Raw genomic sequence first — 19080 nt, 5'->3', positions numbered from 1 at the left:
ATTCCGCCACTCTCTGTCTTTGGTTCTTTTCATCCATTTACAGTCAGTGTGATTAGCGGTAGGTATGGATTCACTGCTGTCATTTTCATATACTTTTTAGGGGGTGGTAATGGTTTATTTGTTCCTCTTTATTTTCTGTGCTGAATTCTTTTTGTATATGGTGGTGGTTTTCATGTTAACTAAGCCTTTTAGATTTTCTTCTTTATTTTGCTGAGTACGTTTACTGCTTTTCTTTGTGGATACCCAGAAGTTTACCTTAATCTTCTTACAATTTAAACTGTTTGTTATATCTTGTAATTGCCTTGGCTTCCTCCCCATATAGAAATTCTATAACTACATCTTTTATTCCCTGTTTATATTTTGAAGCTGTTGTCATTTACAGCTTAACTCCAATGGTTCCTTGTAGTCTGGTTTTTTTTTTGTTGTTGTTAATTTTGCTTTTGTGAAGTCTTTATCTGGGTTAGTATCTGGGTGATGTTGTTGTATGTCTTTATCTCAGGTTGTTGTCTGATGTTGTTGGTTCTCTATTCAAAGGACTCCCTTTAATATTGCTCATAAGGCTGGCTGGTTTTTACAGATTCCCTTAGTTTCTGCTTATCTTGGAATGTCTTAGTTTCACCATTGTTTTTGAAAGACAGTTCTGCTGGATGTATGATTCTTGGTTGGCAGTTCTTTTCCTTCAGGATTTTATATGTGTCATTCCATTCCATTGCATGGTTTTTTACAAGAAATCAGTGTTTAGTCTTATTGGTGCCCTTTTGTAAGTGATATCTCATTTTTCATGAACTGCTTTCAGAATTCTTTCTTTATCTTTGGTTTTGGGAAGTTTGATTATGATATGTCTTGGTGAATTTTGGGGGGGGAGTCTATTGTGTATGGGTTTGTTGAGATTCTTGGATGGTAACTTACTAATCTTTCATGATATTTGTGATGTTTTCAGCCAGTATATCTTCAAAAATTCTGTACTTTTTCCTCTCCTAGAATTCCTTTTGTTGTTGTTAGTGACTCCGTGTACAACAGAAAGAACGCTGCCCAGTCCTGTGCCTTCCTCTCAGTAGTTGCCATGTTTGAGCACATTGTTACAGCCACTGTGTCAATCCATCATATCAAGAGTCTTCTTCTTTTTCACTCACCCCGTACCTTGCAAAGCATGATGTCCTTCACCAGGGACTGGTCCCTCCTGATAACATGTCCAAAGTACGTGAGGTGAATTCTTGCCATCCTTGCTTCTAAAAAGCATTCTGGCTGTACTTCTTCCAAGACAGATTTTCTCATTCTTCTGGTAGTCCGTGGTATATTCAAGATTCTTCACCAATACCATAATTCACATGCATCAGTTCTTGTTTGATCTTCCTTTATTCATTGTCCAGCTTTTGCATGTGTATGTATATGAGGCAACTGAAAATACCATAGCTTGGGTCAGGCACACCTTAGTCCTCAAAGTGTAGTCTTTGCTTTTTAAAACTTTAAAGGGATCTTTTGCAGCAGATTTTCCCAATGCAACACATCATTTTATTTCTCGACTGCTGCTTTCATGGGGGTTGATTGTGGATCCAAATAAAATGAAATTCATAGAACTTCAATATTTTCTCCATTTATCATTATGTTTCTTATTGGTCCGGTTATGAGGATTTTTGTTTTCTTGATGTTGAGGTGTAATGCATATTGAAGGCTGTAGTCTTTGATCTTCATCAGGAAGTGCTTCAAGTCCTTTTCACTTTCTGCAAGCAAGGTTGTGTCATCTGTATATCGCAGGTTGTTAATGAGTCTTCTTCCAATTTTGATGTCACATTTTTTTTCATATAGTCCAGCTTCTCAGATTATTTGCTGAGCATACAGATTGAATGAGAATGGTGAAAAGATATAACCCTGACTCACACCTTTCCTGATTTTATACCATGCAGTATCCCCTTGTTCTGTTCGAACGACTGGCTCTTGGTCATGTACAGGCTCCACAGGAGCACGATGAAGTGCCCTGGAATTCTCCTTTTTCACAATGTTATTCGTAATTTGTTATGATCCACGCAGTCGAATGCCTTTGCACAGTCAGTAAAACACAGGTAAGCACCTCTCAGGTATTCTCTGCATACATGTAAATTATTCCTCTCAGTGGTGTCCTACATAACTCTTAGGCTTTTTTTTCATTCTTTTTTTTGATTGGTCCTTAAACAAATTGACCAAAAGGGATTTATCCTCTATTTTGCTGATTTTTTCTTGTATTGATTCATTTCTACTTCTCTGTCCTTCCATTGAGGTATCGCCTATGCTTTATCGTTAACCTTCTGAATCTCTAGTTTTTTATGGTTTCTAATTGCGTGTTGAGTCCGTCGTTTTGTTCTTGTATTTTCCTGTGTTCTTTTAGGGTTTTTTCTTTGTTTTCCTTGATCTCTTTGAGGATCCTAAGTATAATTTTTTGAATTTCTTCTCAGGTAATCCTATTATTATTTCTTTCTCTGGAAGGCTTTCATTCCCTTTATTTTGCTCACTTGTTTGAGCCATTTTATCCTTTTTAAATTTTTTTTCCATGTGATTTGTTATTGTCTGTTGTTTCTAAGGCCTTAAGGTATTATTTATTGATTGATTGATTGTACGTTTGTTTTGTCTTGATTTTGTTTTGTTTTGATATATCAGGGTGGGCATGAACTGCTAATTGCTGGTCTGGAGCACAGGAGTGCTCACCACCTATCACCTGGTGGGTAGAGCTGCAGAGGGCAGGGTGAGCATCATCACTGTTAAGCAGGCGTGCTGGGCAACTGGGAGCCAGGTGGGCAGGTGCAGTCCACTGCCTGTCATCAGTCCAGTGGTGCAGGAACATGAAATTATTCTTGCTGTGTGGGTGGTGTAGTGGGCTAGGGGGGTGTAATGGGTGACTAGGGTCATAAGAAGGCTTTCTACCACTTGTCAAGTGGCCAGGGCAGTGGGTGGGGGTGCGACAGGCAACCAGGGTGAAGGAGCACTCTCTGTCACCCATTTCATGGGCAGGGTGATGTGGCAGGTGACCGGGGTGAGGGAGCACTCTCTGTCACTTGCTGGGTGGGTGGTGTGGTGGGCAACAGGTGGATGTGGCAGGGGTCCTCTCTGTCACTTGCTGGATGGGCGGAAGGCAGGCACCTAGGGACATGGGACCTCTCCATTGCTTACTAGATGGGTGGGGCAGTAGACAGGGGTGTGTGGCGGGTGTCTGGGGACATGGGAGCTCTCTACCACTTGCCAGGTGGGCAGGTGGGGGTGTGTGGCATGTATCTGGATGCATAGCTGCTCTCTCTGCCACTCTTTGGTTTGGCACAGCAGTGGGCATGCTGGTGTGGCAGATGACCAGGGGCACAGGAACTCTCTGCTACTCACCAGGTGGGTGAGGCAGCAGCAAGTGGCTGTGGCAGGTGACAAGGGGCTTGGGAGCACTCTCTGCCACTTGCTGGGTGAGTAGGGTGGTGGGTGGGTGCAGACAGGGCTGAGTGGATGGGCAGGGAGGGCTCATACTGTGGCAAGTTTGTGGGGCGGGGATTGTGCTGCTAATCACAGGAGAGTAGGGAAAGGTCCCCCTTTCCAGTCTCCTCTAGTCACCAGTGTGGATGCCTACACACTACCCATTGGCTGAAGCCAGCCATTGGGACCAAACCCCACCAAGTACAAGGAGGCGGGGGGTGGGTGGCTGGAATCCAGCTGGGTGAGAGACCTCCTGCTGACACAACATGGATCCATCACTCCCTGTGCACCACCTACCCTAATAGTCAGGGACAGGCACTGGTGAGTAGTTCTGTCTCTGGATCCATGCTCCCTCCCTACTCTGTGGAAGCCAGCATCCCTGGAGATCTTGCCCTCCTTCCTGTACTTTCCCTCCTTAGATCTGGTTCTTGTCCTGCTCACCTTGTTTCACTCTGGGTATGTCTGCACAGTTTCTTTCTCTCCTATTGGGCATTTTGTGAAGTTGCCTTCCTGTGCTCCTCACCTGGGATCGCAGCTGGCTTTGTTTCAAGATGGCCACACTGTGCCTGTTTGGCTGGCAGGGTACCTCCACTCTGTATATCTCTGTGTTCACTATTTTCATTCCATTTCTTCTTCCAGTCAGTGTTTCATCTAATTCTTTATACTCCCATTTGCTGCTCAGAGCTCAGAGTTCCAAGATTGTCATCTGTATCTGTTTCACTTGGTTTCTTGAGTCTTTGCTGTAGAGGGCTGCATGGTATATCTGACTAAGCTGCCACCTGGGGCTGTCTCTGGGAGGAGTTATTTTAGATGGAGTAATCCAGGGAGACTTATCTAAGGAGGTGATAGTTGAACTAAACCAGAAGAATGAAAAGAAATCAACTATGCCAAGGATCCAGGAGATACATATATAATTAAGAACAATAAACAGAAGATAGAGTAAGAGTAATTGAAGTTCAGAAGAACAGAATTAATTTTTGCTGTAATTTTTTTTAGAAGATAAATAAGTGTCGGTGAAGGATGAGAGAGTTTTAAATATTTAATTTTTTGCAGGGAGAGTGAACAAAGTGTAGCTCTGAATGGTAACTAAGATATGATTAAAGCATATTTGTTAAGTCATTTGAGTTGACAGGAAAAAGTATATATTTAATAAGTTGTTAGTAATCAATTATTAAATAAACATTAACGTGTACACAACTCTTACTAGGTGCTCATTGGAACGTGGTAAAATTAGGTGATGATTGTTTTCAGATCACTTTCTTGTTCTTTGCTCATTTGAGGCTGTATGCTTTCATATCTAATGAAAATGTTATAAAAAGGATGGCATGGAAGGTTTCATATGAAAAAGGGTAAGTTGGCATGATTAATACTGTATTGGAGATGATTTCTGAAGGAATTTAGATTAGGTTATAATGTAACTGAAGAGAAGGCTGTTACCTGACAATTACAGAGAGCTTTTTTTAAAAAAATCATCCTGTGGGAAAGCTTGAAGGGATGGTGTGAGAGTGATGATGACGAAGGGAACTAAGAAGGAAAGGGAAAATTTAATGGAAAGCAAGATAATAATGAATGAAAATAACTGGATTAATCAATTATGTGACATAACTGATGGGGAGAACATAGTTATAGATTATAAGGTCACACAAAATAGGAAGGAAGATGATAAGTCACTTCAGAGTAAAGAACTGAGAATCAGAGGGAATCTCTGAAAAAGAAGATTAAAGAATGACTATAGTCTAAGGTTGGACTCACAGGGAAACAAGTTGAAAAATTACACATTAAGAAAAAAAATGAGAAGAAGCTGAAAGGAAAACATTAAAAGGAAGGATGTTGGAAAAAGAATGAAATAAAGTTGAATATGTGTGGGTGGGGGAGTATAAGAAGAGAGACATTTCATAATTAAACGTTTAAGATCGTAAGATTTGAACAAGAACTGACCAGTACCTGCCTCCTACTAGGTACCTGACCTTGTGCCAATGTTCTAATAAGTGAGTTTGAGAAAATCGTAAGTCCCGTCACATGTAGTTATGCTGATTAAGTCATGTAATATATATAAAGCTGTTAACACAATTTCATCCATATACAAACTTTTATTACTGTTAAGAACTTAATTGTGTAGAGAACATTAGTTTTATGTTCTAGAATACAAGATTTAATTTGTGTTTTCTAAAGCTTTATTATATGTCATGTTCTATGCCTCAATCAAGTAAAATTTTTGTCTAAAAACATGGAAGGAAAAGAAAAAGATTTGGTGACAGAAATCATAGAAGTGGCTACATGGAGTTGTGGGGGGAAGTGAATGACAACAAAGCATCATGAGAGCACTTTTTAGGGTGATAGGAGTACTCTACATCTGAGTGTGGTGAGGCTACATGACTATACATTTGTCAAATATTAGAACTGTGCACCTAAGTAATGTGAATTTTATTCAATGTAAGTTATACTTTAATAAATCTGACAAAAATTATTGAAAATACAACAAATTAAAATTGATTTTTCACTTATTGCCCAAATAGTATTAAACATATTCTAATGGAAAAAAAAAATTAACTTAACCTAATCAAATCCCAGGCAATTAAGACCCATGGGTCTTAATTGGGTCCCAGGGAGCATGGCAATGGGTGGGGTTGCCCTACAGCTTCATAGTACAGACCAAAAGAAAAGAGATGGCTACAGTGGTTGAGTTGGGAATCAATGAAAGGAATAAAGCTTTGAGTCTTGCAAGAAACCAGGAAAGATCAAGAAAGGCAGTTAGGTTTAACAGACAGTTCCCAAAATAGAAGGGACAGTTAACAAAGATAGAGATCCTGGATATTCATTGCTAATAATAAGTATAGGAAGAACAGATATGAGAAGTAATTTTAACTTATTTTGAACACGCAGAGTTTTAGGTGCTGATGGGGCATCCATTTAGGTTTTTTTGTTTTTGTTTTTTGGTTAGGAGACAACTTCTATAGGGTCACTATGAGTCAGAATTGACTCGACAGCAATGGGTTCGATTTTAGTTTTTAGGAGACAACAGGAAATGCAAGTCTTAGAGCTTTCAGGAAAGGTACGAACTAAAGTAGATTTGTTAGCCATCAATATTAAAGTGACAGTTGAAGCTATGGATTTAAAGTCACCCAGGGATAGAATAAAAAGAGATTTAAAAATGTGTACATTTGAAAGACAGGCTGAGAAAGAAAGATAAGCCGGCAAAATAGTCTGATAAGGAGATGAAGAAAAGTGCAAGGACAAACAGTTGGAGAGAAGTTATCACTGGGTTTGGCAAATACGATATTGCCAATGACCTTTAAGAGAGAAGTTTCACAATGTCAGACTCAGCTACAGCACTAAATGATGAGGTTTTTCTTTGTGAAAATTTGCCATGAGATAAGAGCTAGAGCTCCAAGCAACTTTTAGAAAATGAACTAGCATTAACCAAACAATATGTTGCATTTGACTCAATATTGGAGATGCAGTAAGAGGAGTTCTGTATTTGGGTATTACTTCTTAGCTTAAATGTATAAGGCTCACTTGTACAAACATAGATCCTCAAGCCATGTAAAAACTCATTTTTTTTACTTGATACAGTGGATTCCACTTAACAATACTTCCAATGGCAATGAATAATTAAAAGCTAGAATTGCTAATTCCATGTATTATAGATTTTACTCTTGGGAGACTCAGTATAAGAACTACCTTTACAAAGGGGCTGAAGGATTTTAGTTTACAGTAGTTAAAAAACTAGGATCAAAAGCAGTTTTTATTCTGCATTTCCTCAGAGATTTATTTGGGTTTACAAACTCCTCTTTCAAAATGCAGTCAGCATTTTGGATAATCAAGCCACCTTGATATAAATTATTTTAGTCTGTAATTGAATTTAGTGCCCTACATAGGTACTATTTTTATTTTACAGATTTAAAAATTGAAATTCAGATCATTTAAAGCTGGAATTCAAATTGAAGCTATCTGGCTTCACATTCTTAACCTTAAGAAATGGGGTTTTACTTATGACAGGATGACAGGTGTGGAAATGTTAGAGCCAAGAAAGCCCAAGCCAAGAAAGGGGACGTGCAGAGAACGATATAAGAGCATCGTATGTCCTGGAGGGCTGAGAAGGCTGAGCAGAAAGGGAGAAATTCAGAAAGGGAGATTTAATGTTAGACCAATTAGTCAACTTTACAGTTCCATTTAGGATCCTCAGTGTAACTGATTTTCCCTCGCAGGGTCCATTCTGATGTATCTTTACCTAGTCCCCATGCTTTTCTCTGAGAGTGCTCTCATCTAATTTTTATTCCTTTTTATTCTCAGAATTGAACAGAACAGTTTCATGGGATTTCTCTATTTGGGAAACATTTAGGGTTCTTCTCTTTGAATTCAGAGAGTTGTTACACACTACATGACATTGGTTACTCTGTATTAGTTATTCTTGTACACTCGAGCAGTAACAATCATCAGCATCTTTAGAGAAAGAAATATAGTTTGATGTCCAAGCATGAGTACTACTTAATATCAATACATCTAAACATTTCCTTTTCTCATTTTAAATGGTGATCCCAATGTAAAGAAAAAGTTTAATGTCACTTCTTAAAGTTTTTACTTAACCAACATAGATAAAATTATAAATTTAATGTGCTTCTTTTCTTTTCATCATAAGATTGTTTATGTCTTGGGTCACTAATTTCATTCCAATTCATAACCCAAATACATAATCATTTTCTAGGATGATCAATCATGGATTTATGGAGGACATTACTGTTACAAATTCTCTGTTTTTTCTTGCATCAGAATTCCGTGTCATATTTGTAATTTGTAATCATAATTTATTTTAGTGTTTTAAATTTCAGTATCAAAATTTTATTTTTCACTCCATATTTTCTCAATTTAATTTTCCAGGCACAGTATTACCATCTTATTTGACATCCCCATTGTTGCAACATGACATTACCTACAAAGGCAATTTAAAGACTACAACTTTTATGCATGCCATCATTGAAAATATGAAGTGAAATATCTAACAACTGATTTCTTTATTGTCTACTTGCTAATTTTGCCCTACTTATTTTAGTGTTCTCTCATGACTCTGCTATTCTTGGAAGAGGAACAAAGCTAGGTTCATTTTGCCACACATTCATTATGGTTTGGGGGACATGATCACATGGGTTTGGATCCTTTTCAGAATATAAATAATATAACAGAGTTCTACTGTGATTGATTTTTTATTCCTTGTCTGCCTCAGTTGGAAGGAACAATGTATCTCTAATACTCTCAAAAATATTTTATATTGCGGTTTTACAGGCCCATAAAACAAAACGAGACTAAAGGGGCACACCTGCCCAGGGGTAAAGACGAGAAGGCAGGAGAGGACAGGACAGCTGGTAACAGGGAACCCAAAGTCGAGAAGGGGAGAGTGTTGACATGTCATGGGGTTGGCAACCAGTGTCACAAAACAATATGTGTACTAATTGTTGATTGAAAAACTAGTTTGTTCTGTAAACCTTCATCTAAATAAAATAAAAAGTACAATTAAAAAAAGGGAAGAAAATAAATAGAATGTTCACAGTTGTACGAAATCATTTCCAGCTTACTGATACTAAGAAAGTGGCTGTCTTGCCATGCTCCATTGTGAATGTTAAATATATGTTATTTGCCTCAGAATTTTAACTTTGAAATGTATTTCCTATGTGGCCACTAAAAAAAAGTTTCTATTAGCATTTTAATGTCATAGCTACTATGACTTAAATTTAGCAAATACGATCTCACAGATTCTTAGAAATACCAAAATAAAAAAGAAGAATAAATCAGTATAAACAATAGCAAATATTATAAGAATTGTTTTGGGGAGTTATATTGTTTGGGCTTTCATTTTTATTAGTTATATAACTTAGGTCAAACATTTATAATCTTCATTATTATCATTATATTTTCTATCTGAGGCTATTCTTTGTGAGGTGGTTATAATTTTTCATGTAGAAAAAAATCTGTAGATTTTAAATAGTTTCACAAATAAACTATTCTAATTAAAAATTTTAAAATCTTTACATGTGTTTTGGAATCATACTATGACAATTTTTAAATAAGAAGTTAAAGTGTCAATATTAAAGCCAAATAAAATTTGGAATGCAGGAATCTCAATTTTATTGTCATGTGGGAACTGTTTAATTTTAGTATGAGTGTACTCTTATAAAATAATGAGTGTACTCTTATGAGTTTCTAATATATGTAAGAAAAATTATATAAGTCTGTTCCCTAGCATAGGTCTTACCTCAGTTTTTATATGATGGATGTTTTTGTTTGATGTTAAAATTAGCATCAACAATTCTAAGAACACTTAAATTTCTAAATGAACATAAATGTAAAGATGCATTTAAATTTATTTATTGCATTCCTTTCTAATCTTTCACCCAATCTTATGATATGTGTATATGGAGATGTAAATCTACTAAATTTTACTAGATTACAATTTTTATGGCTAAGGTGGTTAAGCCCCAAATGTAGAACAGAATGGTCTTTGATTATTTTTATCATGCCAAAACATAGTAAGATGAGAACAAGAAATGTTATATATACAAAGGGTAGTAATGTATGTTACTGTATGAATTTTTCCCTCTTAATGTAGATATTAAAGTGTCAGGAAAAAGGTAGAATATTCCAGAGTACAGAACAGATGAGGAATTGTTAGCCCAGTGAATCTGGCTCATGTTTATATCTTTTATCAACAGTTATGCATTTCCCTGCACCTTCTTAGAAGTAATTTTTAAAAAATAACCATTGTGTTCCCTCTCTGAAGGACTTTTCATTTTAAAATTTAGCTTACCCTCTAAAATGTATCTTGTGTTTTAGGAATTGTAACTAACAAGTTAAAAAAAAAAAGGTATTAGAAAACATTTTCTTTTAAACACTATACAGCAGAAAATATGTATGTAGGGAAACCGATAGCAGGTTAGCTCGTCTAAAAGTTCCTTCTAGATTAGATCATCCTTAAGACTTTTTTTCCTGAGCAAAGTTTCTAGTTTAATGAATTTTTCAACACAGTCATTTTCCCTTATGCTTCTGTCTCAGATTTCCTCCCTCTTTCTTTCTCTTCCTTCCTTCTTCACTTCATCACCCCCTCATTACACACATACGTATGCATACACGCATATCCCATACAGGGAATTTTAATGCAACACCAGCGCAAAAAGATTAAAAATATTTAGAACACTTTACCTTGTATTAATAAAATAGTAAGATTAATGAGATAGGTATGATAATATAAAACAACAAACACTTAAACATCATTTAACTTCAAAATCAAACAAATCAGAGAATTAGAGAGTGCAAGGAATCATAAAGATTATCTGATGGAAAACCTAAATATCTAAAATAGATTGTTAAGGTTTAGAATATAATTCAAAAAACTGTATCTCATGACTATGAGCCTCAGTAGGTAGGACAAACATTTTCTATGTTCTGACACTTGTTTTTTATGTAATGGCATGTTTCATTTAGGCAGACATTAAGTTCAGGTTTCCTACATACCTAGGAGAAAAGGAGATTATTTTATAAGTAAACATGTTAAAAACAAGATGAAATCTATTTTTTTTCATTCCAAATTTGCCAGTACCAAGTGACAGTAGGAAAATCCTCAACATTGATTTAGAAATAAATATTCCTCAGAACATTTGTATCTTAATTGTACAAGTAAGATTAAATTTCTTGTTAATCTTTTAAAAATTATTTCTGCTGGCCCCAGCCTTAATCTGAAATATTTGATATGTAATTCATAATTTTTATGAATACATTTTTCCATACTTTTTCTAAATTTAATTTGTTCCACTTTTATTTCTTGTATTACATATATTTTTAGCAAATATTTTAGGTAGCAAAAATTGTACTTTTTTAAGAAGTCCTAGTATGGAATATATAAAGTTCTAGTATAAAAATATCAGAAATGCCTTATAGGCAAATGATTATGAAGAAATGATTTTGAAGTACCCTTTAAAAGTTTTGCTGCATAGTGTTTTAAGTCCACATTTGAAAAAAATCAATATGGAAACTTTTTTTAATGCCAAATCACTTCTTATATTAATATTCACAAAAATTGGAAAGATTTGCAATAGATTACATTTGGAAGTATTATTATGCACTGTTTTCAATCAATACATTTAAGTGCTTTTATTTAACAAATAAATATATGTTCTTAGATAATTCAGTAGTGGATTGTACATGTGCATTTTTAGAATTATTTAGAATTTATTTCCAAAGCTTTTTACCAAAGCATGGCAAAAGTATATATTTTTCAAACTTGATTATTTGACTCTTCTTCACATAAACATTATATTTGGAGTGATTTTTTTAAATAACATCTTTCTTTTTATAAAAGCAATTAGTTATTGTAGAAATTTTATAAACTACGTATTAGCAAAAATAAGACAACAAGTATCGTTTGTACTTACTTCCATTATCCATTGTGATAACAACTGCTAACATTCTGGTGTATAAGTCTTGAAATCTACCTGGTTTACTACATGGTCTCTTTGTTTTTAATATAGGTTATATACATGTGTTTCTGTGAATATGTGGAAACCCTGGTCGCATAATGGTTAAGTACTACCACTGTTAACCAAAAGGCCAGCAGTTCGAACCCACCAGGCGCTCCTAGGGAACCCTGTGGGGCAGTTCTACTTTGCCCTATAGGGTTGTTATGAGTCAGAATCGACTTGATGGCAATGGGTTCAGTTTTTTTTTTTTTTCCTTGTAGCTTTTAAACTATAGTTTATAAACTATAATGATATAGTACTATATCTACTATTTTAATCTGTTTTTATAATTATGAATTGAAATATCTTTATTTTGCATATATTTCACTAATCTCATTTTTTATGGCTGCATAATTTTCTATAGCTATACCATAATGCAGTTAACGAATCCTCAGTTTTGACACAGGGTTTTCCTCCAGGCCTTCAGAATTATTAAACAATTGTGCAGTGAATATTCTTGTACCTATGTATTTTCACACTAACTTCTTCTTTAGAAAAGATCCTGGGAGGTAGAATTTCAGGTATAAAAATATTGCCATTTTAAAGGCTTAAAAACTCAACGTTGGAAAAATATGTTTTTTCAGGTATTAGCTATTGACAGAACAGTTAAAATTTAATAAAATTAAGGACAATATTTTGTTTTTTTAAAATAAAACTATAACATGCTATAAAATATTCCGTATTGTTCCTTATTTCTTGAGTCATTTTAACAGTTTCTGTACTTAATCCTCTGACTATTGGAAGACATCAGTAAGTCTTTTTTTTTTTTTTTTTCTTATAGTCTAACCCAGTCTATCTAGAAAACAAGTTTAAATAGCTGTGCTTTCTGGTCTGCAGTTGTCACCTCAAAATGGGAAAACAGCTGCAAATACTGATAACTTCTTTATTTCCCTTCACTTGATACATGCCAAAATGATTGATTTAGCATTTAGAGATTACACTAATTTGGCCTTTAGCTTTCTTCATCTGAAATATTTTATTTCTCTCACTCTCATCATTATTGTCTATATCCTTTTTTTTTTTTTTTTTACCTTTTCCACATTACTTTTTCTTAGAATAAAAGATTGTAAACTGGGATTTAGTAGAATAGTTACCAAAAGTATTTTTTTCCTTTCCTCAATGGTTTGGTAAATATAGTTGGTTTAAAAAATGTCTTCTGTATAAGTAATATACTTTTTTAGCTTGAAAGAGAAAAAACTCTTGGATAACATTTTATGTTTAGATCACATTTTTTCCATATATCTCTATATATTTTGAAGATCAATTAGATTTGTTAAATCTATACTGTAAGTCTATATTGTTATCAATTATTCAGGTAGTTTTAACAGAAAACAATTTGGGGTTGGGAACCTTCCACTTATTAATTATAACTTGGTATTGGCACAGATACCTTTAAATTGTAAATATAACTAGAAAACAAATTTAATATGTACCTTTAAAAAGATACAGTTTGGAATAAGTAGTTGTAAAATGCTCACGTTTAATGATCATTCTACAACTTCTTGATATATTATTTTACTAAAAGTATGAACAGTATAAATGTTTTCTAACCTCAAATTATTTCAAGGCAGATCTTAGTTTTGTGACTACATATATTAATTAAAGAAAAAAGAATTCAAGATGTGCTTATTTTCATCACAAACCCTCATGAAACAGAACACCACTTAGTGACATTTTTATCTCAATTAAAGACTTTAAGCCTGGGTAATCAGGCTTTTTTTTTTAATCAGGCGGAACATTTCTATGGAATCCCCTGGGTGGTGCTAATCGTTAAGCATTAGCTACTAACCATAAAGGTTGGTACTTCAGGCACACCCAGAGATGCCCTGGAAGAAAGATGTGGCCATCTACTTCTGAAAAATCAAACGTTGAAAACCGTACAGAGCTTAGTTCTACTCTGACACACATGGAGCCCCCATGAGTTAGAATCAGCTGTATTGCAGCTGGTTTTTTACTGGTTTGAAATATTTATATAGACACAGAAGAAAGAGAGGGGAATGTTTTAAAATCACTAAATTAGCCTCAAGAATTTGGGACACGAACCAATGCAGTTTCTGGATTTATAATCTTAGAGTTCCATTATGTCTGTAATTGCAAATTCTCTAATTTTCTTCTGAGTTTAGGGGTTCTTTCTTTGATCTTGGACTTAAGAGTTTTCCCTTTTAAGATTCTCAGATTTGAGCATTTTGTTTAGGGTCTCATGATGGATCACTGAGTCAGCAGCCGTTCCTTTCTGATCACTGTTATGCTTCCTTGTGAATTACCTCAGTGCCAAACCTGTATCACTGCTTCCAAAAAATGTGGGTTATGAAGCTTCCCTGGGAAGCCGAGTGTGAGTGTGTGTGTGTGTGTGTGTGTGTGTGTGTGTGTGTTAGGAAGAACAAACTTAAAACTATTACTGTTTGAAATGCACTACAGTATAGTGTAGTACCACTTAAGAAAACACTGACTTGCTGCCAGCTCATTGGGTGATTTCTAACTACATCTTTGGATGAAAATATCCACCTATAACTTCACTCTTTTGTTAACCTGAATGCCATAGCAACATTGTGAATATGACTTTAACTTGTTGGACACATTAAAAAAAAAAAAATGCCATAGCAACATTGTGAATATGACTTTAACTTGTTGGACACATTAAGCAGCCTTTTTTAAGTTGAAAATAACCAGAAAATTAGTTTATCGATTTAAGGACAAGAAAATGTCATAAATGACTTGTATCAAAATAAATAGCTTATAGAATATGTGGTACGAATTTAGGAAACACATTAAATCAGGATCCACAAAACATTGAATTTTTTAATGCAATGATCAAGAATGGACCAGGAGCTTTCAACTTGAGAAAGACAAACATTTGAAGATCCTTATGAATTTTAGCACATCCACATTTGACTTTTCTTTTTATTCTCTGCCTTGAAAATTTTAGAATGAAAAAAGGCCCTGTATAATTTTAAATGCAATATTAGGAAAATGAATGAGATAAGCTTTGATAAAAATGTCATTTATTAACTAGAAATGCTAAAACTGATGGAATTCAGGAGGACTTGAATATAGGGCTGTTTCCAGCATAATTTAAATCAACTCTATTACGTATGATGAAACAAGAAATCACATTTTTTTCTGAATTGACTTAGTTAATGATTTACCTTATACCAAAAAGAATTTGAGGCAACCTGAATTTTACAGTTGAATACATTAACAGATCATCATTTAAATGAATCGACACAGCATGTGCAAACTTCTGCTGTTAATGTGTTCATTCAGGAAATCTGATAGTCTCATTGACCTTTCAGTCAAAATTCATTACAGTTTGAAAATTATTTGATATCTGATATTTGATTTGATTTTGAACATATCATGACTGTTATTTCTTTAGCATGCTCAGATTACAAAATCATACCACTAAGATATCTTCTGTAATAAGCAGTGTTATCACATATAAGGATATGAATTTTAGAGATTCCTAGACAAATTTACCGCCTAAAACTGTAAAATACCATTTCCCAAAATGTGTTTTCTGAGACTATTTTAGCAATATATTAATAGATAAAAGGCAGAGAAAAAAAAGGTAAGCATTCGATTGTCAAAAGATAGTTCTTTTTTTTTGTGTGCAGGATTTCAAGGCTTTTATATGCGAATCTGTACGTGAATCTGAGAGAAAAAGGAAGAGAGGAGACAACAAAAACCTCTCTTTATCATTTTCATTTAATAGCATACAGCAAAGGACATCAGAGTTGAAAGAAAACTTAGAAACTATGTAGTCCATTCCCCAACCCGTGAAAAGCTCTTCTACTTGCCTTGATTTCTCTAAATTGTTTTTCATTCCAAGAAAAAAAAAAAAAAGATAAAGTTTGGTTGAAACCAAAATATGTCATTGAAAATATTATTTCTCTTATTTCTGGGTTACTTTTCTTAGAGCAAAGAACCAACAATGAAATATTAACTTGCTGGTGAAGAATCTCCTATGATGGATCTCTTTATCAGTAAGAGACTTTCCTCTCTAAGGATATTATTGTTACTGGAGTCTTTCCTTTGTGGGAAGAGGTTGATAAAAATGGAGAAAAGGAATGGAATGTTTTATATGGGCCAAATAATTTTGGAGGGAGGCCTATCTGCTTACTGTTTATCCCAAAGAAAACTCTCTTCCAATGATAGTTAATGCTGTATTTACCCACGTCTGTTGACCATATCCACTGAGGTGGTCTCTTTTCTGTTTAAGGACCAGTTATAAATGATGACTGGGTCTGGAGATGAGAGCTATGTCTGAGATTGTAATTTAATTGGTAACATATTTAAATGGTATCACTTTCTGTACCTTTGTTTGCTTTGACAGCAAATAGAGATCGTTATTCGTCTTAGGCCTCCCAGTGGCCTGTTAAGTATAAATGATGCTACGTAAACTTGATTCTACCCAAGTTTTAAAAGATTTCTAAGGAGAAAAGCTCTTTTACAAGCAATATTAAATCAATACGCTTTAATATAGGAGTCAGAAAACTATGGCCCACAGGCCAAATCCAGCCCACTGTCTGTCTTGTAAATAAAGTTATATTAAAAAACAGCAACATTCATTTGTGTTTGCATTGTCTGTAGCTATTTTCATGCTATAATGACAGAGTTCCAACAGAGACTGCATAGACTGCAAAGCCCAAGACATTTACTATCTGGTCCTTCACAGAAAAAGAAAAAACTTGTTAACCCCTGCCAGTGTATCACATTACTGTCTAGTAATCAAAAATAATTTAATGTAGGTTCCATAATAGGAGGTTGATATCTAGAAAATAGCCTAAATATTAGAAAATGTATATATAAGTGTGTGTGTATGTATCTGTATCTGTTCCTATATCTCTATCTTACATTTTTAAACTTCTTTGTGTAATGGTGCTATTCAGTTGAGGTACAAAAAAATTCCAAAATTGTATTTTAATAGACTATTAGACATTTGTACCTGACTACATTTCACATTTGTATCATAGAGGCACTCACCTGTTTTTATATCAACATGATATTTATATTACTTACTTTCAAATTTGTCACAAAGCCAATTAATCAACTCATTATTAAAATGTCACTATTAAAAGGAACAAATTACCTTACTTTATTTAATAGTTGATTTAAATTTGCTGATATATTTAGAGGTTATATAATGTAAGCTTTTTATACATTCTTTTAGTATTTTCTTATTCCTTTTTGAAACTTTTTCCTTCCTTTTTCATTTTATCTTAATTAATTGATTTTTATTTAAAATTTGCTACTAACAGAAGTTATCTATTACACAATAAGACTTTTGCAGAGCAGAGAGTAATAATTAAAAATTAAAACAGGAGAGAATACTGTAACCTTTGTTTATACTGGTCCATTTTTCACTCCTCTTTTCCTTTTTGCTATTTTAAAATCAGGTGAATATTAAAATACCTATTTTTTAACAGGCACACTTTATTCTAGATATCTTTATTGTACTTATAAAGTTCTGATCTTAAGCAAGAGGTATGAATATATATGTTCACATTCCTGCCTACACACACAGTTCTTGTGAATTTACATGACAGCATTTTATAATAGATACCCACTTAATTCTACTGAGCTGGGATTATTTTTCCCAATTTGTAGTATACAATTAAAGATTTTGTTTTTCCATTCTACATATGTATGAGAAATAGAATTTTCATATAAAAATCTCTTTAACAAAAATCATAAAATATTCTTTCAAATCATGTTTTCATATTTGCTAAGACTTGTTAACTGAATTTAGTTCTTGTTCTAACCAAAGTTTTTAAAGGCACTCTTGATATCTATAAGTGATGTGTTTTGAGGTAGTACAGGTTATAGAGGGCATTAATCTTATTTTTTATAGGCTTACCATCTCACTTTCTCAGTTTCTTTTTTTGAATTCTTTTTTTATTGTACTTTAAGTGAAAGTTTACAGCTCAAGTTAATTTCTCATACAAAACTTTATACATACATTGTTATGTGACCCTAGTTGCAAACTCTCTCAGCTTCTTGCATACTCACTTTCTTGGTCTGTTTTCTGACTTGGCTTTCAGTAATACTTTGTGCCTTTACTGAAATGGTATTTTTTCAGGAGTATCATTCCAAGCACCTCTCTCTTGATACTAGTTATAGAAAATTAAAGTTTGAAAGTGCCTATGATAACTGTATCCACATATATGCTAGGGCAACTGGCTTTAATACAAAGGCTAAATTTATGATAATCTTTTTTCAAGTGCTGTCCTAAAATTGTATTTGAAACCAGTTACACTTACAACTTTATTTCCCATAATTAAATCACACTTCAATGAATTAAAAGCCAAGGTTTTTAATAATACAATGTTATTGTCAAATTTATGTGCTATCAGATATATCCTATTCTCCAGGACATACATGTACCAGCAAGTGTTTTCTATCTATTGAAGATTTATTGTCCTCCCTGGAAGTTTGTTTGCATTTCTGTTCATTTTAAAATCATTGTACATATTGAATAATAATGGTTTTATTCACCAAATTGCACATTTTAAATAAATCTAGAAAAATAATAAGACATTTCATTTGTATATACTTCTTGGAGTGAAAATAAATATCAGCCTAGTATTTCTTCTTTTATACTCCTGTAAGTAGGGCTAATAAGGACTCAACATTAATTTTATGGATTTTTTTCTACTCGATAGGTGCTATGGATATAGAGGAGAGAAATCGCCAAATGAAAATTAACAAATACAAACAGGTAGCCGGATCAGATCCCAGACTGGAACAAGATTACCATTTGAAGGCAAGACATTTTTCTTTTTAAAAGTTGTGTAATAATCACTTAATCATGGGAAGCCGTTAGAGTCTCTTAAACTGCTGAATGCAGATTAGTCACCCACGAACATACAATGATAATGGCTCCGTGATATGAAGCACTAAACTGTATAATGTGTTTATATACCAACCTTAAGGAGAAAATTTGCCTTAATATATAGATAATATAGGTGGTTACATAAATGAAAGTTCTAAATTATCTGAAGAAAAAATCATCTGAAGAAAAAGAACAAACATTCTCAAAAACAGTTTAGGAAGAACTTGCATTATCTTTCTTATGATTTTCTTACATTTAGATTTTGTTATAGTATTTTAATTGAATCTGGCTTGTGACTGATCTATTAAAACAAAATAC

The 19080-nt window shown here is 33.9% G+C and overlaps 1 protein-coding gene across 27 annotated transcripts in view; it reads left to right on the top strand.

Moving 5' to 3' along the window:
- Window positions 1-19080, top strand: part of RIMS2 (regulating synaptic membrane exocytosis 2) — a 647490-nt gene that overhangs the window by 491385 nt on the left and 137025 nt on the right. For all 27 annotated transcript variants that reach the window (XM_049853946.1, XM_049853942.1, XM_049853937.1 and 24 more), the window contains one exon: window positions 18593-18693. In XM_049853946.1, the coding sequence (XP_049709903.1) occupies window positions 18593-18693 (101 nt within the window). The remainder of the gene's footprint in view (window positions 1-18592; window positions 18694-19080) is intronic.

This window comes from Elephas maximus, chromosome 15, assembly GCF_024166365.1.
Source record: "Elephas maximus indicus isolate mEleMax1 chromosome 15, mEleMax1 primary haplotype, whole genome shotgun sequence".
NCBI classification, from domain to species: Eukaryota; Metazoa; Chordata; class Mammalia; order Proboscidea; family Elephantidae; genus Elephas; species Elephas maximus.
This window is presented reverse-complemented; position numbering and strand designations above follow the sequence as displayed.